The sequence below is a fragment of the Hyalella azteca genome, unplaced genomic scaffold, assembly GCF_000764305.2.
Source record: "Hyalella azteca isolate HAZT.00-mixed unplaced genomic scaffold, Hazt_2.0.2 contig7095, whole genome shotgun sequence".
NCBI lineage: Eukaryota > Metazoa > Arthropoda > Malacostraca > Amphipoda > Hyalellidae > Hyalella > Hyalella azteca.
The window spans coordinates 266,666-293,615 of NW_025937227.1; the positions used below are offsets into that span (position 1 = coordinate 266,666).

The 26,950-nt window shown below is 41.4% G+C and overlaps 1 protein-coding gene across 1 annotated transcript; it reads left to right on the forward strand.

Annotated features, from left to right (window-relative positions):
- Window positions 1-754: 754 nt before the first annotated feature.
- Window positions 755-26,699, forward strand: LOC108667005 (protein eyes shut). Its single transcript, XM_018153983.2, has 28 exons — window positions 755-1,055; window positions 1,497-1,645; window positions 2,284-2,397; window positions 3,619-3,741; window positions 4,431-4,544; window positions 5,048-5,219; window positions 5,780-7,541; window positions 7,911-8,042; window positions 8,735-8,801; window positions 9,495-9,624; window positions 10,201-10,267; window positions 10,786-10,947; window positions 11,623-11,777; window positions 12,807-13,606; window positions 14,399-14,516; window positions 15,964-16,103; window positions 17,558-17,731; window positions 18,078-18,393; window positions 19,109-19,299; window positions 19,912-20,157; window positions 20,558-20,884; window positions 21,415-21,497; window positions 21,744-22,001; window positions 22,294-22,807; window positions 23,588-23,742; window positions 24,152-24,260; window positions 24,737-24,880; window positions 25,381-26,699. The coding sequence occupies exons 1-28, from the start codon at window positions 865-867 to the stop codon at window positions 25,536-25,538; spliced, it is 7,071 nt and encodes a 2,356-aa protein (XP_018009472.2). The 5' UTR covers window positions 755-864; the 3' UTR covers window positions 25,539-26,699.
- The last annotated feature ends 251 nt before the right edge of the window (window positions 26,700-26,950 follow it).

Genomic DNA, 26,950 nt, shown 5'->3' on the forward strand with positions numbered 1-26,950 from the left:
AGACAGAGACGACACATGACGGGCATGAGGTAGTTGCGTGTCATGGGCGTCATAATATAAGTTGATTGTCATGGGACGACATATGTGAGGTGGAAGAGGGCTGCGGTGCGATCGTTTTTATGCTTATGATTCTGACAATATATAACAAATATTTTTAAAATAGTTGGCCACCTTTTTCTACTACTCATTTTGGAATAAGACTAAACGTAAATTATAAACGAGATTACCTTACCCTTTTACAGGCACGATATTTTTATTGTTGTTAATCTCAGTTATATGAAATCTGAGTGATATTTTCTTCGTGCCAATGACCAAAATGGACGGAATTGGTCCCTTTTTGGAGCGCTGAATGTCGGCCACGCGTATATAGCATCTCATGTGTCAAAGATTGTGTCAAACGTCCAAGATTGTGTCAACTCTAGTCTCGATTGAGTTAAATCTCACGCGAGAGATGTAATATATCTGTTAAATTACCAAACTTATCATCACAATATCGATGAAAAATAATGCAGTATTGGATGAATCTGCAAGCTGCTTCAAGAAATTTCTCAGAAGTTGTTTAATTTGTCCTTATGAGAGAAGTGGTATTGCGTTCCTTTCGAATTTTATATATTCACAATGGCTTCAAAGAGTGTAACTAAAACTAATGGCACATGCTTCACTGTGATCAAACCAAAATCTTCGGAAGATCGAGAGATTCATGCATTGCATCGCCCTTGCGCTGCAGAGCTAAGCCGTTGTGCTTTGTCGTCAGTCAAGCTTTCAAGTCCGGAGCTACCTTTTCCTTCACAAACAACTGCATCAAATGACGTAATTACCCTCAAAAAGAAGCAAAATTCCAGGATTTTATTTGGTTTTCTACCAATGCAAGACTCACTATCAGCCCTGCAAAGGCGAATAAGAAAGCCGAGAAGGAGATTATCTTCAAGTTACCCTGAACTTAACGTTCCAATAACTGCCTTTATTTGGATTTGTGCCGTAGGAATGGGTCTAGCTGGATTTTCGTGCGTCAGTGGACCCTGCGTCAACGGTATCTGCATCGATAAATTTAACAGGCGAGAATTGCTTTCTGATTGAATTATCTATTCAGAATTAGTTTTACTGGGAATTATTTCCAGTGAATTAGTTCTGCTGGGAATTATTTCTTGTAAATTAGTTCTCCTGTGAATTAGTTTTCTTGAGGATCATTTCCGGTCGATTAATTCTCCTGCGAATTATTTCCTATGAATTAGTTTTCCATACTACCGTATCGTCTATTCTTGATTGCGATCAAATTTGTAATATTTGTTTGAATCATGACTAATAAATAAGTTTACTTGAGTTATGGAACAATGCACATTAAAATGTCCAGTAAACTCGGTTCGTGGTTTGATAATAAGTTTAGCAGACAAAGAGTCGTGCCACTTATCTAGGATGTTGATAATATTGTTATTTAAAATAATTATAAAAATATTTCGTTTCTATCGTAACATTTGATATTATTATCGATATTTCAGCTCGTATTCGTGCTACTGTGAGGACGGCTATACAGGTTACGAATGCCAGACAAACTGGGATGAATGTTGGTCCTCGCCGTGCCTCAACCAGGCGACGTGTGTGGATGGTGTCGCGCAGTTCTACTGCGTCTGCGCACCGGGTTTTACTGGTATATTTATTATTAATATTTTTACAACACTTATATTCAACTTCACTTCTTGTTTTTCTGCTACAAATCTTATAATTGATATTTAACACAATTATACCTGTCCAATCGATCTGAAATTTCGCACACTTGCGTTAAGTCGAAGACAATGTATAAATCAATTGACAGAATTAATAATTTTGAAAATTTAAAAAATTTAGTTTAATAAAAAATTGAAATAATTTTTTTTATTTAAAAAAAAGTAAGTTTAAAACGCATATTATATACTCTCTTTGGATTGGATGTTAATGAACTAAGGTAATTATACCTATAACATTTGATTAGGCATAACCAAAGTCGTGTTGCCGTACGAGGGTTCAAGGCGTGTTGGCGGCTCCTCCGATATTCCATCAAATATGTTAGGATAATTTTAAGATGGTAGTCTTGTCTACCTGCACATTGTCTTAAAAACATGTCACCAGAAATACCGGCCACTAAAAATGTAACCTCAATAATTCAGAATAAAAAGACGTTGCGACAAAAAAATAGCCGCAATCGCTAGAGATTAAAAAGCATCTGCAACAAAAAATATTAGCATTAAATGTAAAATATGTGAACTCAATTGTCGAATCCATAACGGAAATCACTCGTCTAATTCGCAGGGGAGCTTTGCGGCGCTGAGATCAACGAGTGCATGAGCAATCCTTGCCAGAACGGCGGAACCTGCGACGACCTGCTCGACAAGTACCAGTGTACCTGCGTACCGGGCTACACAGGTACGTGTACACCGTACCTGCGACAACCTGCTCGATAAGTACCTACCAGTGTACCTGCGTACCGAGCTACACAGGTAAGTGTAGACCGTACCTGCGACGACCTGCTCGACAAGTACCAGTGTACCTGTGTACCGGGCTACATAGGTAAGTGTAGACCGTACGTGTTTCACAGGAACTTGAAAATAATGGACGACGCTACCAACATTGTTGAAAAAATGAAAGATACCACCAACTGTAACTAACTGTAACCACTGGCCAGTGTGGCCCAGTGGTTACAGTTCAGAGTACCAAGATTGGAGCAGAGAGGCGCGGGTTCGATCCCAGCTCTGTGCTTCAGTTTCTGGTCAGAATCGGCAAGGAGGCCGGGCGGTTAAGCAAAGCAGAATTGGAGCCGTGAGTTGCGAGTTCGAGACCGCTACAAGCTGTGAATGTTCTGGGATGTTAAGAATCGGCGACAGGCCTACGGCCTAATAAACGCTGAAACCGCTATTATTATTATTTTATTCTGTGGAAATAATAGACAATGTTCCCAACCCTGTTCGAAAGAATGGACTATAGATTGCTCCCAACCCTCTCGAAAGAATGGACTATAGATTGCTCCCAACCCTGTCGAAAGAATGGACTATAGATTGCTCCCAACCCTCTCGAAAGAATGGACTATAGATTGCTCCCAACTCTGTCGAAAGAATGGACTATAGATTGCTCACAACCCTGTCGAAAGAATAGACTATAGATTGCTCCCAACCCTGTTGAAAGAATGGACTATAGATTGCTCCCAACCCTGTTGAAATAGGATTTTTCTACTAACAAATTAAGGAATAGCAGGTCAAGTAGCACTTCAGTTAACGTCGTGTGGTTTGACGTTAGGTGGCAAGGTAAAACTTGAGTTGACGTCAGATGCTTGTGGTTAAATTAAAACTTGACTTGACGTCAGGTAATGAAAGTAAAACATAATTTGCCAACAGGTGGTGAAGTAAAACTTAGTTTGACGTTAGGTAGTGAATGTAAAACATAATTTGCCGTCAGGTGATAAAAGTAAAACATAATTTGATATCAGGTGGTGAAGTAAAACTTGATTCGACGTCAGGTGGTTAAGTAAAACTTAATTTAACATCAGGTGTTGAAGTAAAACTAGAGCTAACGTCATGTAGAGGAGTAAAACTTGATCTAACGTCAGCTGAAAAAGTAAAACATAAGCAAGAACAATCTGGTTATGAGCAGGAGCCAACTGTGAGCGCGACCTGAGCGTGTGCAACACTTCGGTGGCGGGTGAGGCGCGCTGCCTCCACGGCGGCCGCTGCGTTGACGGGCCTGCGCTCGAGTACTCCTGCGTCTGCGGCGACGGTGGGGCGACATAAACGAATTTTTACGGTCATTGTTCATTGCCATGACCGTGATTGATATTGTATACTGCATTGTCATGACCGTGATTGATTGTATATTGTGAAGGACCGTGCTCTTCGTGATAGCCGTGAATTATCGTTCATTGATACGGCCATGAATGTTTAATGTTAATTGTTCATTCATACAACCTGTGTTCATTGAAATGACCATAAATAATGTTGTTCATTGTGGTCGTCTCAAACGATCTTATTGACATCGTTCATTGGCAAGACAATGAACAACATTGTACTCTTTAATTACACGAAATTTAAGGTTGCATTGGATGTAGGTTTCATATTATTCATCTTTTGATCCATGTTTACTATTCATGTCATCTGGTCATGTTACTATTCATGTCATCATGCCATTTGGTCATGTCACTTTTCATGTCATCTGGTCATGTCACTATTCATGTCATCATGTCATCTGGTCATGTTACTATTCATGTCATCTGGTCATGTCACTATTCATGTCATCATGTCATTTGGTCATGTCATCTTGTCATGTCATCTGGTCATGTCACTATTCATGTCATCTTGTCACTATTCACGTCATCTTGTCACTATTCATGTCATCATGTCAGGCTGGTCATGTCACTATTCATGTCATCTGGTCATCTGGTCATGTCACTATTCACGTCATCATGTCAGGCTGGTCGGGGCGTCGCTGTGAGGTCGACGTAGACGAGTGCGCCGCGCGTCCGTGCCTGCACGGCGGCGTCTGCGTGAACGCGCCTGGCAGCTTCGCCTGCGCCTGCCAGCACGGTGAGACCATGTGCGCCTGGCAGCTTCGCCTGCGCCTGCCAGCCCGGTGAGACCATGTGCGCCTGGCAGCTTCGTCTGCGCCTGCTAGCACGGTGAGTCCTGTGCGCCTGGCAGCTTCGCCTGCGCCTGCCAGCACGGTGAGTCCGGTGCGCCTAGCAGCTTCGCCTGCGCCTGCCCGCACGGTGAGTTCCGTGCGCTTGCCTGCACCATAAACTGTGCTTTATTCATAATTATCTTAGGTACGAACAATTAATTAGATATTTGATACACACCTCGTGCAAGTTCATCATTTATCCTTTTATTGATTCATGTGTTCTCTCAAGCACCTGCGTGTCACGTATTATTTATATTAAATAGCATAATGACTGCATACATGCTGCTTCGATATAATACCATTCCTAACATCGCATCTAACACTGAATTCACATTGTTCAATACATGTACGATGTAATATTCCCATGCACTATTACAATATACGAGAACACGAGTATTTCGGTGCTCAGGATACACAGGAGTGCTGTGTGAGACTCAAGTCGTGTTCTGCGAGTCGTCTTTATGTCGCAACGGCGGCGTGTGCATCACGGAGAGCGGAAACGCGACCTGCTACTGCGTGCCAGACTTCCACGGAGCTGAGTGCCACCTTCAGTATAACGACTGCCTTCCTCACGCCCCAAGGTGTCGTACCTTCTCTTATTTTCCTCACGTTCCGACGTGTCGTACCTTCCCTTGCCTTACTCACTCCCCAAGGTGTCTTACCTTCTATTATTTACATCACTCTCCAAGCTGTCGCACCTTCCCTTGTCTTACTCACTCCCCAAGGTGTCGTACCTTTCATTGTCTTCCTCCCAACACAAGGTGTCGTACCTTCTGGAGGTCATCCTAACATCCCAAGGTGTCATACCTTCTTAGTCTTCCTCACGCCCCAAAGTGTAGTATAAACTAGAAATTCCAAAGTAAATCCGTTCAAATGTTTTCCATTTATGTTGTTTTGTGCTATGAACTAAGTGTTGAGAGAAATTTTACCCAAAATCTGCAATTAAAAGTTTAAAACCTGGGTATTTTCCGATTGTCCATCAATGCAAAAGACTTTTGCAATCGATTAAGGTTCATAAACTTAGGTAATGGTACAATGTACATCTATTGAATCTAAAATGTGCACAACTCATTGAAGTTCAATCAATAGTCCCCATTTTCGAGAAGTTTTATTTTAATTATTTAAATCATGATCATTTCAGATGCCTGAACGGCGGCACCTGCATTGATGGCGTTGACAGTTTCGCTTGCAGCTGCTCGCCTCAGAACTCTGGAGTTTTGTGCCAATGCGACGAAAATGGCGAGAATTGCCAGGAGCTTCCATCTTGGTTTCAAGACCGTCCCTATAGACCAATTATCAGCGACAAACGTTTTGATCCTTTCCTTAACACTTCCTTGGACGCGACCTTTGAGCCTCCCGACGACGGAAGTGGTTTAATTTCTACGGTTTATTTCAAGACTGAACAAGTCACTACTGTCACGGAACCTATCACCGTGCGTAAGCCAGATCTCACTCCGACACCCACAATGCTCAGCGACTTCCCCAGTGTTTATACTGTATCATGGACACCCAAATTTCCAACTGCGTCCACTGAAAAAGATCGATTTGATAATGCAACAATCATGTCAGACGCTCCAGATGGCTATGTCAAACCCACATCAACTATAGTTCTCGATTTAACAACTGTGCTATCAACTTCTTCCGATTACTCTTCAACGACTGACGTTATAACTTCTCAGGTTTCTGATGGTTTCTCTACCAGCACAGTGGCTGACTGTGAGGACACCACTCAAACACCGGTGGAGGGAGGATTTGAACGTGTAACTATTTCGACATTAGATTTTACTTCCCCCACTGTCACCTACGCGACGGAAACCTTGCTTCCAGAATCTACATCCGAGTTCTCACAAGAAGAGACAACATCAGAAAAAATATTTTCCACCACTGATCTGACAACGTACACCACGTTTCCAACTTACACGCCCGATCTCGCGCTTGCCACCGACTTAGAAAATGTCACTTCCTCGACAACCACGGACGCGTTAGGTGATGAAAATTCGACTGAGTACTCCACTGTAACACAAGAAATTACTGCATATACTGAGACAACTAGTGATGCTCAGCAATTCACAGAATCAGCTTCAACACCGTCAGTTGAACTCACGGACACGACTGACGCTCCTGAAAATATTACTTTAGATTCAAAAAATTTCGTGATGAGTGTCTCAACAGAAGAAACCAGCTCTGTTACATTGAGTACTATCGCCATTACTGAGAATGCTACAGATTACACTTCTTTAACACCCGATTCCACTTACGAAACACCTGATTTCACTTCCCAATTTGTTCCTTCTTCCGATGTCATCTCTCTCATAGATGTTGATGCGACCACTTCGATCGCCACCCACTCGACTAGTGAGGTAGAAACGACATCTGTCATAGGTCAGGAATCAATATCTACTGATGCCTTTGATTCTGCTTTGTTGACAACGTTCACAGTTTCTCCCAAAGTGACCATTACAGAAGACACCACTACCTCTAGTAGTGTGGAACCAACGTCGATCAGTGAATTTCCGACACCTGACGATGCTGGAGTGACAGATTTCACATCTACTGAGTCTCCGATTTTCTCGCTGACCCAAGGTCCCGGGTTAGGATTCACTGCTCTACCTATCACTACTGAAGACCCGGATATTTCTACTTCTCAGCCTGATACATCTTCTGCATTTACATATTCAAGCTCAACAGCTACCGCAGCAACAACTATAACATCATCTGAAGATTTTACAACGATAAAAACTGAGGAAGAGACGACTGATTTGCCATCAACTGAGAAAGTCACAGACTTGGAGACGTCGACTCTTATTCCGACGACCGACTCATCTTCCACTGTCGTGCCTATGATTTGCGACAAAAATTGCCAAAATGGAGGCTCGTGCATCTTTGTGAACAATTTTGCAGCGGTACGTGAGGCAATTACTCAAAATCATTTTCTAGATACACTGATATAGGTTGTAATTTTGTGCATTTTAATGCTTAGTGAAGAGATGCTAAATTTTTTATCTCAAGCTGGGGGCTCGTATGAATGTTGCATAGTCTGTACTTCGCTAATGAATGTATAAAATACAAAATCGACCTGCTGATTTTGACACATCTCTTTGCAAACCGAGAAATTACATTTGTTATTATGTCACTAATCACAATTTTTTAGATCATTTACTAGGTCAGTTTTGTGCCTCGTATTGTAAAATATACTAACCGTAAATATTTGTTCAGAACTTGCAGCTTTAAACACATTTCGCTCATGACATGTGCACGCATCTCTTCCGCAGTGTCGCTGCCCCTTCAACTACACGGGCGCGTACTGTGAAGCGTACCACTACGTTACGGTGCCGCGGTTTACTGGGTCTTCTTATCTGAAAGTGAAGCCCAGCAGCCCTCTAGACCTTAGGAACGGAGTCCAGGTGAGACATCGTTTAACTAGTGACCTTTGATGTCTCTGATGTCGTTTAACTAGTGACTGGTCACTAGTTATTGTGATCTCAATACCTCGGTTTACTGGGTCTTCTTATCTGAAAGTAATGCCCAGCAGTCCACTAGACCTTAGGAACGGAGTCCAGGTGAGATATCGTTTACATTTTCTTAGATGTCATGCTTGCACTTGTCACTAATTATTGTTATCTCAATCATTTGTTGTTATAAAACCATTGTCACATCATTCATTTATTATAATCATCATTTGTCATAATCAAACGATTTAGAAGTAGTTACCTCTCATGGCACGATGTTAGTAATACATTTTTTAATAAGTTGATAGCATATATAACAGTATATATAGGTATAATTAGGTGTAATATATGAGATTCATTAAATGTTATTTTCCTTAATGATTAATAAATTTTTTACGAGAATCCTTGAGAAAAGAAAGGTTGCACTAATTGGATACGAAGCATGTAGTTTGTAATTCGGTTGTTAACATTAGTTAGCTAGGTTTGTAGTTAGTTAGCTTCATAATAAAAAATTTTAATCAATTAATTTTCTGGCATGATACCTCTTTATTCGTAAGTCCCTAACAACTAAATACAAGGATAAAAATATGTTCAAAGCTAAATGGTAAAACAAAAATCATTAACGCATTATATATATTAATTTTTAGGTCTACATCGGATTCACATCGACGGCAGCCAACGGCCTTGTGCTATACGGCGAGGCAGATGCCCACGGTGAGTACCGCTACACTCAAACAAATAAGCGACACTTTGTCCACATTGCGACGCACTTTTTGCACTTGTGTGGGTCACCCTGGCCCAGTTTGGCTCGGTAAAAGTGCGTATTACTGCAGTGTTGCGAGCAGAAGTTGTGTCACTATTTTGACATTATTACCCAATAATATCTCTGAGTTTACCATTTAATGTTTATTTAACATTAATTGCTGATGCCTTTTTTAACATTCACGGGTGTCTAGGTTTGACTGCCGTGACCATAAAGAACAATTTTGTATAAATAGGATTCTATTCTATTACTTTGAATAGAATATTAAAAAAATCCTTCAGCCAAGAATAACTTTCAATAAAATAAAAAATAATTATTTTAATTTCCGAAGAATAACTTGAAGAGTCAATGTAATGGGCAGGATGGCCCAGTGATTAAAGTTCAGAGTACCAAGATTGGAGCAAAGAGGCGCGGGTTCGATCCCAGCTCTGTGCGCCAGTTTCTGGTCAGAATCGGCGGCCGGGCGGTTAATTAAGCAAAGAAATTTTGAAGCAGTAAGTTGCGAGTTCAAGTCCGCAACATACTGTGAATATTCCGCAATGTTAAGAATCGGAGCAAGGCCTACGGCCTAATAAATGCTGAAACTGCTATTATGTATATTATATTATAACCTCGCCAGCGCCGACCAGTACATGCGTTCACAGGTTCGTTCCTGATGTTGCTCATGCGCAACAGCCACCTGACGTTCGTCTTCAGCTGCGGTGTGCAGATGGTGTCTTTCCTACAGTCCAACGACAGGATCCCTCCTGCTGTCACCCTACACGTATCCTTCAAGTATTACTATCTCAATCTTTCATTAAACTCATTTCTTGCTATACCGCCAACTTTGATAAATTTCATTAAACTTATTTCTTGCTGTACCGCCATTTTTGATAACTTGCATTGTCGTATTTCTTGCCGACTTTATTGTCAACCCTCAGTTCTACAAGTCGAGTAAGTTCGTAATGCTAGAAGTCTAAGCTTGCTTTGTATCTTCGGAAAATAACATCAAGTTAGTATTACAATTATACACGTAAAAACTTCCGTGTCATAACTCCTTAATTTTGAATTCTGATAGGTTATTTTGATTGATCCGTAATATACTCAGGCTAGGCTAGCCAGGTATCTCTGTGTTATTCACCGCATAAAACGAAGTGTCTATTTTTTCTCGGTAAACTCAAAAGTTATTAATCAATCAATCTTTTTGAAATGGACGAATGCACGAAACAATGTTGAACAAATGTTTAAAGTCCACACGTCATACAGCCACTTTATACTAATACTTCTGTACAATACTCTATACTACCACTACTACTTTATTCTCCTACTGTATAACTGCATTACTTCACTTGAATTATGTATGAATTCCAGGCTGTGGTGGACTCCGTACGAAGCGCGGCTACCGTGGGGCGCCGGCAAGTGCAGTGCGTCACTACAGGTACTTTTGCCGGGGTTTTAGATACATAGAAGAGTTAAATAAATGTTTTTTACTAAATATATGTCTTTATTGAATAATTGTTAGGTTTACATCAATATTTAAATCGGAAATTTTCACCGTTAATTGTGAAAGATGTTGGATATATGGAAGATTTAAATAAGCGTTTTTTATTGAAAATATGTCTTTATTGAATAATTTTTAGGATTACATCAATATTTAAATCGTAAATATTCACTATTAATTGTGAAAGATGTTCGATATATGGAAGATTTAAATAAGTGTTTTTATTGAATATATGTCTTTATTGAATAATTGTTAGTATTACATCATTACTTGAATCGTAAATTTTCACCATTAATTGTGAAAGATGTTGGATATATGGAAGATTTAAGTAAGCGTTTTTTATTGAAAATATGTCTTTATTGAATAATTGTAATATTACATCAATACCTGAGTCGTAAATTTTCACCATTAATTTTGAAACAATAAATCTCGTATAAAGTCGTTCACTCGGGCAGGTGAACGACTCTGCCCCGCTGTACAGCGAGCAAGAGTCGCACTCCAGTCACGTGGTGCTACAGTCGCTGTACCTGGCCGGACTCCCGACCCACTTTCCCACCAAGTGGGTCGTCAAGGCTGGCCTCCAGCCCAGGCTCGAGGGCTGCATCCGGACGCTTGAGGTGTGTTGTGCTTTAGTTACCTTTGTTTGGAACTAAAACGTAATTAATATCATTTAATACATGGATATGTACACCTATGCAACTTTGTATTTGGTACTACAACGTAGGATGTGTACACCTCTGCAACTTTGTATTTGGTACTACAACGTCGGATATGTACACCTCTGCAACTTCATTTGTATGATTTTGCATGATGTGATTTTTCTGTTACTGGATCAATTTTATGCTTTGTTGCTGTACTGGCATCGAGTTTACATAGATTTTTACGTTTTCATACTCGATTTATACCTGCTCATTTTTTAGCGTATTTTCTCATTTATGGAAAAAGGCGCTATTGTGCTCGTCATGTCCGTCTGTCTGTCCGTCTGTCTGTCCGTAACTTTACGTTTTCGTCGACGAGAAAATGCGCTCTCTGTCACTCACTGCAGTGAGTACTGAGTTATATTTTTATACCCGTTTAATTGCTGTTGACTTGTTCGATGTTACTAATTAGTATTATTTTAATTCGCGAGGCTTTGCATTTTGAACGATTGTTGCATTTCAACGTTAATGAGTGATTGGTGCCGTGGTCTGGTTCAGCAGTGAATGGGCGGTGCTGCATCAAGTGAATTATAACCTGGCCTAATTCAAATTTCATCAAAATTCAAACTTTAATTGTTTTATTTTTGCCTTAAGATTGACGGACTAGAACTGGACATGTGGCGGGTGGGGGAAGAGGGGGAGGGAGTGACGGAGTGTGGGGAGAGCGCCCTTTGTCCCCCCAACGCCTGCCTCAACGGGGGCACCTGCGCCCGTGCCCCCTCACGCTGGTCCTGCCTCTGCCCCCCAGGGTGGGTACAGCCTCAGGATCAGTGCGTTCCTAATCAGCCTTTTAGTTAGTATAATTATTTCATCAGTTTATTATTTCATTCCCTGATGTCAAAATAGGGTCTTAAAATCAAAGTCCCTTTGTCAACAATCATAGTTTGTTGTAATCATTTTTTCTTATTTAATTTAGTCTTTATCTCAGTATAGGGGTTTTGTACATATTTTCATAGCATATGGCATATAGCATAGCATATTTCGAATAGCATATGCCATATAGCATATTTCATTGTCAACATTCGTCATAATTTTTTGCAATCATTTTTTTCTTCGTTAATTTAGTTTTTATCTCAGTACAGGGTTTTGTGTATATATTTTCTTCGTTACTTAGTTGTCTATCTCTTTATAGTGATGTGTAAATAAAGTTCTTCTGTCAATTTACTTATGTCAAAATATTTCACATCTAAACATAGTTCTTGGTCGACAGTCTTTTTGTAAACATATTCAATATGTATAATGCCCATATATTTTTTATGTCCCTCAGCATTGTCCCTCTGACTATATGGTCCCTTTACTAAGTTCATCGAACCGCCAGAATCTTGTCTTAAAAGGATGTTATGACACGTTTAAATTTTCAAGCTTGCTCTGAAAATTACAAGAAGAAACGCTCCATTGATGTCGTACAAGAAAATATAACACGAATATTAATAATATCAAGTGCTCCTATTATTAGCGTCAAGTGCATATTTACCTTATAGTTTTTTAATTCAATCCTAAAGGTTTGGTCTTGTTTTTGATCATATTTTCTCGCGCTTTCTTCTTTCCTTCCATCAATGTCACGCGATTATGACGCCTTATCGCATATTTTAAAGATGGTATTCATTCATTTTGTCGGAAATACTGTTTTCCCTGCTAGGAAGTCCCTCTACCTGGTCGCTTAGTTTATTTATTTTTCAGTCCTAAGTGTAAGTGTGTAAACCTTCTAAATAAATAATACACCAATGAAATTAATTTATGAATATGTACGAATTATAAATTGTTTCCGATGTGGTTAGTTTCGAAGGTACGTTCTGCGAGCTTCGCGCGTGCCGAGGCTCGCCCTGCCAGAGAGGACAGTGCGTGGCGCCCAACGACGTACGCCCCTTGGAGGACGGGCAGCTCCAGGTTCTCATCCCAGGGCAACGCGAACACCAACTGCAGGAGCGAGGGGCACGACGCAAGAGGGAACAGCGTACACTAGTCACTGCTTTGCTAGGGCATCAAGGTGATGCGTTGGAAGGATCGAGTGAAGTTCCTCCATATGAAGGCAGTACTGAAATCGAACTCGACAGCAACAAGCATCCTGTGAGTCATTTCCGAGAGCGCCAATTTGGAAATCGAAATGCTGGATACGGTCTCGGTTCGAAAGGCTCTGAAAATGACGAAAAGAGAGAATCTACAGGTGATTACGATACACAAGACGCGAACAAATCGAGTAAGGAACAGAAATCTCGCTTATACGATTCTGAAAGTCAGCTGCAGCTTCACGGCAATGACAGTTCGGAAGAAATATCATCGGAGGAATCCACAATGACTGAGAAGAGGGCAAAGATGGCACGGCTAAAACCCTCTGTGAATCCTTATGTTGACTTGGATTTCTTCCATGCTCATGGTAACCATACCCAGGACATCTCAGAAGATGCCACTGAGGAATGGTACCAGCAGCAGCTCTTCCAGCAGCCTCCTCCTACCACACAGAGCGTACCAACGACCTCGGCTGAAGAGGCAAACCTGTGCCTCTGTCCCAGTGGATACCACGGGCGCTTCTGTGAGGTGCCTGACCAGCGCAGGAGAAAACTCACCAATAAATTCACTGGTGAGTTCTCGCTGAATTGTTTTTTGTGGGAATTAATTTAATCGTTGCAGGTTAAAGTTACGTCGGCTGTTTAGTTAGCCTGGTGTAACAGGTTAAAGTTACGTCAGGTGATTAGTTAGCCTGGTGTAACAGGTTAAAGTTACGTCAGGTGATTAGTTAGCCTGGTGTAGCAGGTTAAAGTTACGTCATGTGATTAGTTAACCTGGTGTAGCAGGTTAAAGTTATGTCAGGTGATTAGTTAAACTGGTGTAGCAGGTTAAAGTTACGTCAACTGATTAGTTAACCTGGTGGAGCAGGTTAACGTTACGTCTGCTGATTAGTTAACCTGGGTAGCCAAACGTATGGCAGTATAAATACGTTTCTATGATGCGTAATTTGAAGACCGTTCTTTCTTTTGTATTTGAACATCAAATGTACAAAGAACTAAGTTATTGACGAAATGTCCTCAGATATTTAAATTTCGAACAAACTGTTTATGTTTTAATTGCCGTAAGCAAGCACTAATTATCCGGTGGTTGTAGTTGTAGTATTTTCTTGTGATGAATATGCCCTAATGATCCTGTGGACTTCCATACGTCGCGCGAATAACATACGCCTCAAAATAAATTTTGCTTCTCCCGATGTTACGAGGATTGCCAATAATCTTGTCTCGTCTCCAGCTGGCTTGACAAAAAGTGGCCAATAATCTTGTCTCGTCTCCAGCTGGCTTGACAAAAAGTGGCCAATAAATAATCTTGTCTCATCTCCAGCTGGCATGACAAGAAGTTGCCAATAATCTTGTCTTGTCTCCAGCTGGCTTGACAGGAAGTCAGCCGCTGTGGCCACGTTACTCAGGCTCGGTCACTGCAGGCTACAGCTCCTACTCGGCCTACAGGCTGCCCTTTGACACCCGACACAGCCTCTACCTTAGGTGAGCTTAGTGACGACGAAGCCTCTACCTTAGATGAGCTTAGTGAAGACGAAGCCTCTACCTTAGGTGAGCTTAGTGAAGACGAAGCCTCTACCTAAGGTGAGCTTAGTGACGACGAAGCCTCTACCTTAGATGAGCTTAGTGACGACGAAGCCTCTACCTTAGGTGAGCTTAGTGACGACGAAGCTTCTACCTTATGTGAGCTTAGTGCCACAAAAGCCTCTACCTTAGGCGAGCTTAGTGCCACAAAAACCTCTACCTTAGGCGTGCTTAGTGCCACAAAAGCCTCTACCTTAGGTGAGCTTAGTGCCACAAAAGCCTCTACCTTAGGTGAGCTTAGTGCCACAAAAACCTCTACCTTAGGCGTGCTTAGTGCCACCAAAGCCTCTACCTTAGGTGAGCTTAGTGCCACAAAAGCCTCTACCTTAGGTGAGCTTAGTGCCACAAAAGCCTCTACCTTAGGTGAGCTTGGTGCCACCAAAGCCTCTACCTTAGGTGGCTTAGTCCGCCAAAACCTTTACCTTAGGTGAGCTTAGTGCCACAAAATCCTCTACCTTAGGTGAGCTTAGTCCCGCCAAAACCTTTACCTTAGGTGAGCTTAGTCCCGCCAAAATCTCTACCTTAGGTGAGCTTAGTGACGACGAAGCCTCTACCTTAGGCGTGCTTTGCCCTGACAAGTCTTTACCTTAGGGGTGCTTAGTGGTTGACAGACCACAGCAGCGCTTCATTTTGCTAACATCGCTGAACAAATTTGCATGTTGTAGAAATGGTACAAACGATGGTAATAGTTTGGCCATTGTACGACCAGGTAATCTGCGTAAATAATTGCATCTCAAAAATTACCATACAATCTTCATAGAATTTTTCCTGTACATCTCATTCGCTCATTTGCATCCTTAAGAAATCATTACTTCCAGACACAATTCGTTTTTTTACAGAAATTAGCTGTAAAATTCAGCGTACATATCCTATTGGAGAAAACTTCGACCAACCATTAATGGGACGAATGTATTTATTGCAATTTATATTGAAGTAATTCAATTGCAATAATTGGCCAGAAACAGTTTTGCGTTCTAGGGTTGAAATTTTTAGCGCATTTCCTCATTTATGGAAAAAAAGCGCTGTTGTGCTCGTCATGTCCGTCCGTCCGTGACTTCACGGACAGTGAAGTCACGGACAGTGCAGTGCACTGTACTAATCGCAATGAAAACCGATTTATTCACGAAAAAAATGCACTCGCTGCAGTGAATACTGATCTAATTTTTAGGGCATTTTCTCATTTATGGAAAAAATGCACTATTGTGCTCGCCATGTACGTCTGTCTGTCCGTCCGTGACGTCCGTCCGTGATTTCACGTTTTCGTCGACGAGAAAATGCGCTCTCTGTCACTCACTGCAGTGAGTACTGAGTTATATTATTATTTTTTTTATTTCCCCCGCCGCGACAGACTTCACTTCCGCACGTGGCAGACGCAGCAGCTAGGACTGCTGCTGCTGTTGGGTGGAGCCTCCACGGCAGCTCGCAAAGACTTCGTGTGTCTTGCCCTGGTGCAGGGACACGTCATGCTCACGTGGGACGTAGGTGGAGGTGAGCCAAGTGTCCTTAAGACTAAAATATTGCTGATCAAGTTTCAAATCTAAAATCAAGTGTTGATCAATTCATGATTTGGTCCGACCGCGGTCTTGATCACAGAAAATCGGGACTTTATATCACGACAGGTAATGACCCTGATCTTCGATAATTGTGTCATCGTTGTTTGGGAGGATCACTATTATTATCTTCATCATATGGCTGTCATTTTCCGCTGGTATGACCACAATCTTTGTATCTGATCTAAAGATACAATCTTTGTATCCGATCTAAAGATACAATATTTGTATCTGATCTAAAGATATAATATTTGTATCTGATCTAAAGATATAATCTTTGTATCCGATCTAAAGATACAATCTTTGTATCTGATCTAAAGATACAATCTTTGTATCTGATCTAAAGATACAATCTTTGTATCCGATCTAAAGATATGTACAATCTTTGTATCTGATCTTAAGATGCAATCTTGGAATCTGATCTAAAGATACAATCTTTGTATCTTCATCATTAGCAAAACTACGATATTGATCTCATAGACAACGATCTCTATCTCTAATACTCATGTCTTTGTCTCGAAATAATCACTACCTAACCACTCTATGTTGTTCCAAAATCATTATCATTTCATTTTTGATCATTGATCAAAAAAACAATTACCATATTCTTGAGAAATCTCACCGACGATCACACATGACACCTGCGTGATAGAGCGCCACGTTAAACTCGTCCCTGGCCCAGGTTTTGCTCAAAACTAATTTTTAATTTTTGCTGCGTTACGATCTCGATCTCCTACAACTTCAGTCTTAATATGATTTATAAAATTTTAATTTTAATACTTCGTATTCCCTGCAGCAATACTCATGATGTTTGTCCAAAATCTCGAATTAGGGCTCGACGCTGAAACTTCTATTCACTTAACTTAAAAAACTTTTTTGACACTCCAGAGTAAATTGATTACGGGTAGCAATATCCGTAGAGTTTTCCGAAATATTTTCCTTCATTAAAACTGAGTCAATTCAATTCATGTCTCCATTTCAATGCTTTATACAAAAAATATATCTTTGTGGCTTGAACTTACTCAAAAATATTGCTGCTGCTGATTTAATATGTGAAAGTTGTCGAATTGATGTTATTGAAAATGCCGTGTCTGTCGAACATGTGATGGGTATAAATGGACATTTTACTTGCAGTGTAGCGGATTATAATCGATTGATTATTTAAATATTAAAGTGGCTGTAAATTACCTGGCAATTTAAAAGAAACGACTGTAGAATTTCTATTAATCTAAATATCATGACAGTAACATTTCTACCAAGTTCAAATGAAGTCTGTTTGAAATGTCGGTATCAGAGCAAATCTTGACTGTAGGTTATTTATTAGAGTTCGTCAAATTCATGCCAGTTCGTCGAGTTCATGCGAGTTGGTAAAGTTCATGCGAGTGTTTACAGGTCCACGACGTGTTGTGTCGCCCCGCCCCCTGGACGCCAGTCTGCACACACACTCCGTGCTGGTCGGACGTCGCGGCAAGCACGCCTGGCTGGCAGTCGACGCTCAGGCCAACGTCAGCGGAACGGCGCCCGGCTACCTCTCATCCCTGGACACCGACAATATCATGTTTGTCGGTGAGTGTTTATGTGATTGTGGGGTTAGTTGGCCAATGTCGATATTCATTTATCACAGCATAAATGGGCACTTTCGGAGCATTATTTAAATTTATTGATATAAGGCTTAAAATTAAACATCGATAAAAGTCGTAACTATTTCTAAAATCTTCTCCATTTTTAGCGCATTTTTTCATATATGGAAAAAGGCGCTATTGTGCTCGTCATGTCCGTCCGTCCGTCCGTCTGTCTTCACGTTTTCGTCGATTTGAGAAAATGCGATCTCTGTCACTCACTGCAGAGAGTATACTGAGTTATATTTTTTTAAGAAGCTGACAATATTGATTTTGATAACAATGTCTCTCAGGTGGCCACGAGTCCTGGGAGCTGCACAAGCTTCCGGCAGATCTCTGGAGACTGGAAGGCTTCCGGGGATGCGTTTATGACATCCGCGTCTCTCAGCATCCGCACTTCCACACTCTAGACCGTCGCCGCCAGTCTTCGAGTGGCCACGATGTGTCCACTTCCTTAGTTGGGGACGCGGCGGGGCACAAGGAGGAAGCTCGCTGGATGAAGCCAACGTTCGTGAGGTCGCGAAACGTGGCGCAGTGTGCGGACGATGCTTGTGCGATGCATCAGTGCCAACATGGTGCTACTTGCGTTGATCTCGGTGCTACGTACTGGTGCGTATTTTGTGTATATATAGTTGTGACGATGTATACGCAATGCATGTGTTGTGCTATCTGCGGTCGTACAACACAAGCTGGTGCCACCTGCGTTGAACTCGGTGCCACGTACTGGTGCGTATTTTGTGTATATTTAGTTGTGACGATGCATACGCAATGCATGTGTTATGCTATCTGCGGTATAGTAACATTCTGGTGCTACTGCGGTAGTATAACACATGCTGGTGCTACCTGCGTTGATCTCGGTGCCTCCTACTAGTAGGTGTTAGTTGTGACGATGTATGCGCAATGCCACGGCATCGACTGGTGGCATCATGAACGGTGCCACGTACGTCGATTTTAGTCCCCCCACTGGTACATGTCTTCCCATGTCTGAAAATTTCTTACATTGTCCGATAAATTTGAAGTCACTATTTGATCTTTCAGAACTCTGGTGTTCTTTAAAGGATATTTCTTAGGTAACAAACTTGATCAACAAGATTTTAGTCTTAAACTAGAGTTGATTTGTCTCAATATCCTTATCATGAAATTCAAGGCTTGGCTCGCAAAATCCCAGCAAAGAAACAGGCTTGCACGACATATTCAATTTTGGCACCAAAACAGTCTTTCAGAATGATTTGCTCACAATTTCAACACCATTGCTGCGGGATTTATATTCAAGCTTTTTCATGAAAATCATGAGAATTTACCAAAAGTGTTTCATCCCGTACAGGTGCATCTGCCCTATAGGGTACAAAGGTGCCCTATGCGACTTACCCAGCCACGTGTGCCCCAGTGACGCTCCCGTGGGGACTCCCAATTGTGCTCCTGGGTCGTCATGTGTTGCCTCTAATGAATATCCCGGCGACTACGAGTGCATCTGCCCCTTCGGCAAAACTGGACCGCTGTGCGACGTTGTTCAAGGTGTGTTCGAACTCACATCTATACACCAGAGGCTTGGGCGTGACTATGGCTAAATGTAAGAGTTGAATTTGTGGCCCTGAACCTCTGCGTGGCTAGCTGCCGTTGCCTTTCCCTATGTAATTCCTGGACACCTTCGCAATGGAACGAGCCAGGTTCTGAAATTGATGCTTTTTTTATGAGATTTGAAACACAAGCGTTCCCAGTTAACTTATTCGAGCTGATGCGATTCTCCAACAAAGGCATTCGTGAGTATGGAATGTATTTATTAAAATTCTGGTTATCCTGATTACTACAAGTTTGATTTACGTTGGGACGTATCGGTACAATTGTGTTCAATTCACAGAATTTTTGAAACTGCATTGTATTGACTTAGTTGAATGTCCTTTCCACTTTAGTAGGCGAAAACGCATGAGTCACTCCAGACTATGAAATTCTAGCAATAGTAGCTGTTCAAATATTCAAGATCATAACAGCCTGGTAACTTGATCAGTTCCATAATATCAATAATTTTTTTAAGGTTTTTCAATCTAACATAAAACAAACAATTGTTAAAAAAAATTCTTTCCGGACTGCACGATCGCAATTCATATGGCAATGCATTATCTTCACCAGATGTGGCCCAATCACCCATCCCGAAGTTCCGAGGTCGTCGCTCCTACCTGACCGTGGCACCTGTGGGGTCCTTGCGACGCGTGTGCCATGCGTCCATCGCCTTCAGACCCGACAATTCTTCAGGCCTCATATTCTACGCGTCAGGACCCACCACACTCGCCCCGGGCCCAACCACGGGTCGTGCAGTTCCAGACTTCATGGCACTGTCCCTCAATAATGGCTCTCTCAGCCTGTCATATAAGCTCGGTGATTATCAAGTTTCCAACGACGTCACAAAAGTTTTCGTTATCAAGCAGTTTAAGTTGACCCAAAGATTTGTGATCGTTGGCTCGGCTATTGCGTCTGTAATTACTCTGTTTAGTTTAAACTTGAATGCTGACTGGCATAATGATTGGCTAGATCGGAATTGTTCCTGAAAAACTCATCTCAGGTAAAAATTTGAACATTTAATACCTTCGATTAATTACAAAAAAAATTAATGAAGCGCAGTTACTACGCTGTTATTATGATGAAATAAACCGTAATTTGGCAACATAAACTAGAAATTTCACAACCCAAGGGAGTCCGAGTTGAGCCTTTTTAAAAGTTTTTTCTAAGCAAATAATTCCTTAGATAAACCATGCCTACTTCAAACTCCTCTTTACAGGCCAAGCTGGCAGGAGCGGCATCGTCCAATCTGCCAAAAAAATTAAGCTCAACGAGTGGAACTCCGTGACGTTCAGGCGGAAGGGAACACAAGCCGATCTAATATTCGACGGTGAAATCCACAAATCCGCTGATAACGTGGACGCACCTGACTATGATCCCCCGCGAGGATTACGTGAACAATCAACGGAAAATCACGCTCCTGCAGTATCAACAACTACTTTGTTCTCCAACGGCTCGGCATCGTCGGTGTCGCGAGTGAGGAAGACACGCAAGATTCAAGACAATCCTGATGCCTACATGGAAGTGGGGGATGAAATTTTTATTGGTGAGTGCACAGTGCGTTAACATCAGGCGGATGTCAATAGGGCTTAATTGCATTATAAACCATTCCTCTTCACGGGGATATTTTCACATGAAAACTAGCCAAGTGTGACTGCATTTCAAAATTGTAATATCTTATTGCCGAATGAGACCGATGGGGCTTTTGACAATCAAATGTGTTAATCCTCTACCGCCTGACATGAGTAACCGGAGCAATATTGTCACAAGCCTACTTCCCAAAAAGGATCCGTTACTAGTGAGCGCAAAATGACTTGCACTGATGGTTACCACCACGTACAACTTTAAAATGTTCTCTGTTGCGTACAAACGTCCTCAGGTTGCTACACTCAATAGTTTACGTATAATTTAAGTTGAAAGTTACTTTAAAATGTTCTCTGTTGCGTACAAACGTCCTCAGGTCTACACTCAATAGTTTACGTATAATGTAAGTTGAAAGTTATGTTCCCGGAGAGTGACATGCAGCGGTAGAGTGTTAATTATGGGTAATTTTGACGGTGACTTACCCCTACCCAGGCGGGGTGCCGGATATGACGATCATCCCGGACTCTGTTGGGCCTCTCGCGTCCCGTCAGTCATACCAGGGCTGCATTGGGGAGGCAAGCGTCAAATTTTTTTATTTATTTCTTATAATAAAGGCTTTACTAAGTTAACAGAGGCTGAGGAGACTTTCATCGAACAATAACTGTAACTGGAAATAAATTCTTAAGCTAATGATGCTAATTTTGTGCTTGATTCGAACCTAACTTGCATGACGCGTTAAATTTACCTAGAATTTTTTGTCTAGGAATTCGTTTGCTTTTACAGCGCAAAGGCTTTCATTTATACGTGTATACATTTTCCAGGTGATCGTGAATGGAGCGCTGTATAAGTTAGACCGCGAAGGAGGCCCCCTGGGGGTTGTCAGAGGGCAAGGGCTGGTCTCCTGTGAGGACCAAACCCCTTTAATATGTGGCCCCGCCACCTGCCTCAACGGGGGAAAATGCCTCCTGAAGAGTGACAGCTCTGCTGATCCCCAAATCCCTCCAGCTTTCACCCCCAACGCGTCGGGTTCAACGGGGGCTTCTACTTCGACCGGTCAGGCAGTGTGCGACTGCCCTGCGGTGAGGCTCTCCGGGTATTCAAGTTCACAAAGTTCTTGTAGTATACAAGTTTAATTTAATATTATCAAAAATTATATAAACTTGATATCACTTCCAAGATGAGGTGTCTTACGGTTCTTTGAATTTGTACAATTGAGTTTTGAGAATTTTACTAATTTAACAGTTTATTTTGTGGTTCATGACTATCGTTACCGGATGCTGAACTCGATCATCGAATGGATAATTAGTTAATTGAAATGTTTTTAATTGCTATCGCATTTAATTGAAGTGCAACTGTTATTATTTATTGTAGTCGTTCAGCGGTGGTCGGTGTGAAGTGGCCGAAGCTTGCTCCCCCTCCCCGTGCATGGCTGGAGGGACCTGCGTCCCCTCCGTCCCCTCCATCCACTCCGGTCCCTCCGTCCCCTCCCGCAAGAAGCGTTGGGCCCGAGCATCATCTACGTCTACGGGATCACATTCTCCTAATCCTCAAGCCAGAAGATCGGAGTTTTCTGAGCCCTTAGTTACGGGATACGAATCTTTAGATTCATTCGATTCGTGGTACGATGATATGCAATCGGAGTCTGATTTTTCTACAAGCAAAAGCTCGTCCTTCATCTTATCACAAAATCCTGAATCTCTAAACAAAAATGCCCCGAAAAGCATGCATGCCGTTAATAAAAGATCAGCAGGCCATTTAGAATCCATAGAAAACAGAAAAATTCGATCAGCGAAGAGAAGAAGTCGTGACATCGCTGATGATATGAATGGTAGCTCCTACCGCTGCTTGTGTCCTCCTGGAAGAGTGGGCCGCTTGTGCGAGAGAGGTGAGCTTTTTATGATTAGTCAATATCAATGATATTTTGTAACAATATCATTGATATTTTTTAGATTCATCTTTATAGATTAATTGTAGTTATTGAGCTATGATTGTTTTACAGAATAATTGGCTTGTTGGGAGAAATTTTGGAAGACCTGATCACTCGTAGAAATTCAAAGAGTTCAATTCCTTAACAAATAAAATATTTAGTTTATTGCCCAGGGTACGGTTTAACAAGTAAAAGTCTTGTAATGGGTTCATGACTAATTTAATTCATGACTCATTAAATTAAAATTCAGAGGTTAATTACTCATTTAATTGAACCTTAGTCGAAACTTCAAACGCATACTCAGACTGTTTACAAACCTCCATTAGAAACACTTCCTAGCAAGACTTTAGTTTAAAGAACCACAATTCATAAAATACCTGAACAAATGGCCAGTAACACCCACTTGTATACCACCGCTCCTGTGCTCAGTTAATTTTGTTCAATTTAATTTTCTTAGATTCTTGCTAGTATTTATTTCCAGTGTTTCATTCTTTTATGAACTTTGTTGTGGAAATCATTTATTTCAAACCTCAGCACGCAAGATCATCAAATAAAGTGACAAGACCGGTTCCGAACTATATTTTTTATTTAAAAATTTAAATTATTGCTGCAATACTTGCTCCTATTGTTACTCCTACTCATTTCAGAATCGCAGCTTTAAAAGTTAATGAAAACAGTCTTGAAATGTTACCTCTTGATTACTAACAGTTACATTGATAATTTTACTTCTGACTGCAGCATCGCGTGGGCAAACTGCCGCCAAGTTCAGCGGGCAGAGCTTCGCCCGTCAAGGCCCAGGGGCAGCCAACGCCCCAGCCGACACCCGCCGTGATGACTTGTCCCTCAACGTGTCAACTTCGTCCCCTCACGGCCTCCTGCTGTGGCGGGGACCTGTGAGTTAAACCTGCAGCTGGGGTAGAAAGGGTGTTGATATGGTCAACGCGCAGTACAAAGCAAGTTGATATAATCAGCACGCAGGACAAAGCGGGTTGATATAATCAGCAAGCAGCACAAAGCGGGTTGATATAATCAGCACGCAGAACAAATCGTGTTAATATAAACGACATGCAGCACAAAGCGATTTGATATAATCATCTTGCGGTACTGAGCGTGTTGATGTAATCAATACGCGTTGCAAGAGCTGGATGTGTTTCAACAAAGTTCATCGGGAGTAAAGAAATTGAAGTTCCAGTGAATATATATCTACTCTCATATGAAATAAAAACAGAGCCATGACACTCACGATATCAGCATAAATTACATTATTTTCTCGAAGTTATAATATATAAATTCTTCCTACAGGTGGGGGAGGCCAGGAGTCAGGACTGGGTGGGGGTCGGTGTTTATGGAGGTGCCGTGAGGGTCGTTTGGACCCTTGGTGGGGGTAAGCCCAGCTCCCTCACATCTCATGGTGAGTACATGAGTACTATTAATCTTATGTGTGACGTGCCCTCGAAGTTCATTTGAAGCAGACGCCACGATAAATGCTTTGTTGAATAATAAAAATAATAACGAAGAACATATCCCCTACCAACTGACCACTGTGCAATAATTGTAGATACGTTTTGTTTTTATTGTTCAAATTTTAATACCGTAGTACAAAGCCGAAATCTTATTGTTTTTAGTGCCAATCAACCTCTTCAGTATATATTGTATATTTTAACGTCATAGGAATTTCAAAACTACCTTCAGAATGCAGCAATATTTAAAAAAAAATTTCTAATTGTTAGCATACGAAAATATTTGAAACGGAGCTTAGCAGCCAATTGGCGAACTGATTTATAAAGTATCGATGAAGCAATAAGTTCGGAATACAAATAGCTATTTGTTCATGGTTGGTTCAGTATTTTGACTCAATTTATTATGACGGCTGTCCTGATCCGCTAGTCCGGGTGGACGATGGACGATGGCACAGCGTGGTGGTGGCGAGGGACGGTTCGTCCTTGTCGTTATACGTGGACGGCAACCTGTCCCAAAAGACAGGCCCTGTCAACTTCACTCGACGAGACGGGCCCGCTACCGTCTACATCGGTCAGTTATTATCATTTCTCCACCAATCAACTTCTTCATAGTAGATCATTTTATCATCGTCTTTACCTTAACAAAAGTGCTAGTGTGTGAAAAGTCAAGTAAGTAAAGTAAAAAGTGGTAGTGCTGTTTGGCGTCATCGCTACAAAAAGTAATTTATGTTACAGTGAGAATATTTATTATATTCTTCCTCTTAAACTGTAATGCTGGGTCCGATTAATTATGCATTCGAGAGACTCCTCATGGCCCAGCAATGTACCGATTCTCGATAGCACAATAACCGAACGAAGACTCCTTCAATTGTGTTCTTAGCGCATTTTCTCATTTATGGAAAAAAGGCGCAATTATGCTCGCCATGTCAGTCCGTCCGTCTGTCCGTCTACCTGTCTGTCCATCCGTGACTTCACGTTTTCGTCGACGAGATAATGCGCTCTCTGTCACTCACTGCAGTGAGTACTGAGTTATATTTTTTTTACACGCGGACTTTTCTTCTCCGCCTGCAGGAGGTCTGGACGAAGTGGCTGTAGCCTCGGCGACGGAGGGCCTCTTTCTATCTTCCTTCAATGGCTGCTTGCGCGACGTTAGGTTGCACGCCGGGGCGCCCCTGCTGATCTTCGACGACGTTACTCACGGCGCCGATCTGCAGCTCTGCGTCAGATAGCACCGAAGACGCCTGCCACCTGGCCAGACTGCGTCTGCAGCGTAACTTTATGAGTGACAAGTGCTTTCGCTCAGAATTATTTCAAATTGTGTAGTGCCAGATTTTTTATTGACTCTTTAAGATACTTGAATTTTAATTGTATATGACTGTCGTGTCGCTCCGGGCCAGGCGTTGATTGATTTATTGTAAGTAGAAGAGATTTTAAGCTGCTAGGAAATTTGATAACTGCTAAGAAATTGACGACTGCTAAGAAATTTGACAACTGCTAAGAAAATCGACGACTGCCAAGAAAATTGACGACTGCCAAGAAATTTGGCGACTGCAAAGAAATTTGGCCACTGCTAAGAAATTTGACGACTGTTAAGAAATTTGGCGACTGCTAAGGAATTTGACGACTGCTGAGAAATTTGACGACTGCTTAAAAAATTGAAGACTGCTAAAAATTTTTTATAGCTGCTAGAAAAGTTCACAGCTGTTTTTAAAAAAGATAGCAACACGAAGCAGAAAGTAATTGTGTGTGAAAATACATTGTTGTCAAGATAGCAGTCACAGTTGATTGCGTGCTTACGAGTTTCAACAGGTGCAGTCGCTAGTCTTGTCGATCAATACATTCTTCCTATTGTTAGCATTACTTTTCCAAAATATTCGTTTTACGCATAAACATGTTTTGTTCTCTTTGGTCAATATAGGTAGACTCTATAGAATCTTTGTTTGTAGAATTAAGTCCATGTATATACATACCAACCATCAGCTTAAAATTGATGGGTCATCCGCAATGTTTTAATTAAATCGTCGTCATGTGCGTAGATTTTAGCTTCTGTTGCGATTTTCTACAAGTGCCCAAAATACGAAAAGATTCTTGTTGTATGTGAGTTTTTATTCCGTTTCAATTGTTCTGATGTTGCCTAGAATTATTTGCTGTTACAATTTTTCTCTTGAGTTAAGATTTGTGCCTAAAGCTATCCAGTCACTGCCTTTGTATAATACAGACCCTATCTGTATACAACAGTCTATCTGTATACAATAGTGGCTATCCGTAAACAGTACAGCCACTGTTTGTATAGTATAGTCGCAAATTGTATACAGTACAGTCGCTATCTGCATACAATAGTCGCTATCTGTATACCATACAGTCGCTGTCTGTATACAATACAACGATGAATCCCATCTTCTTTCCTCCTTTTCCCTTACTCAGTTACTGGAAAAATTAGGTTCGTATCCCGGATTAGCTGAAATCAATAGCAGTTAAAACGTTTACTTTTTCAGGCAATTCGGTTTCGATTGAAAAACGAAGTTATGTATAATTTTATCCTTACTGTTATTATTAATCTTTGTTTATTAATAACCGCTAATAAGTGAAGGTATGCGGTAGGGGCTTCTTCTTTCTTAGTTGCCTGTATAAACGTTTTCGG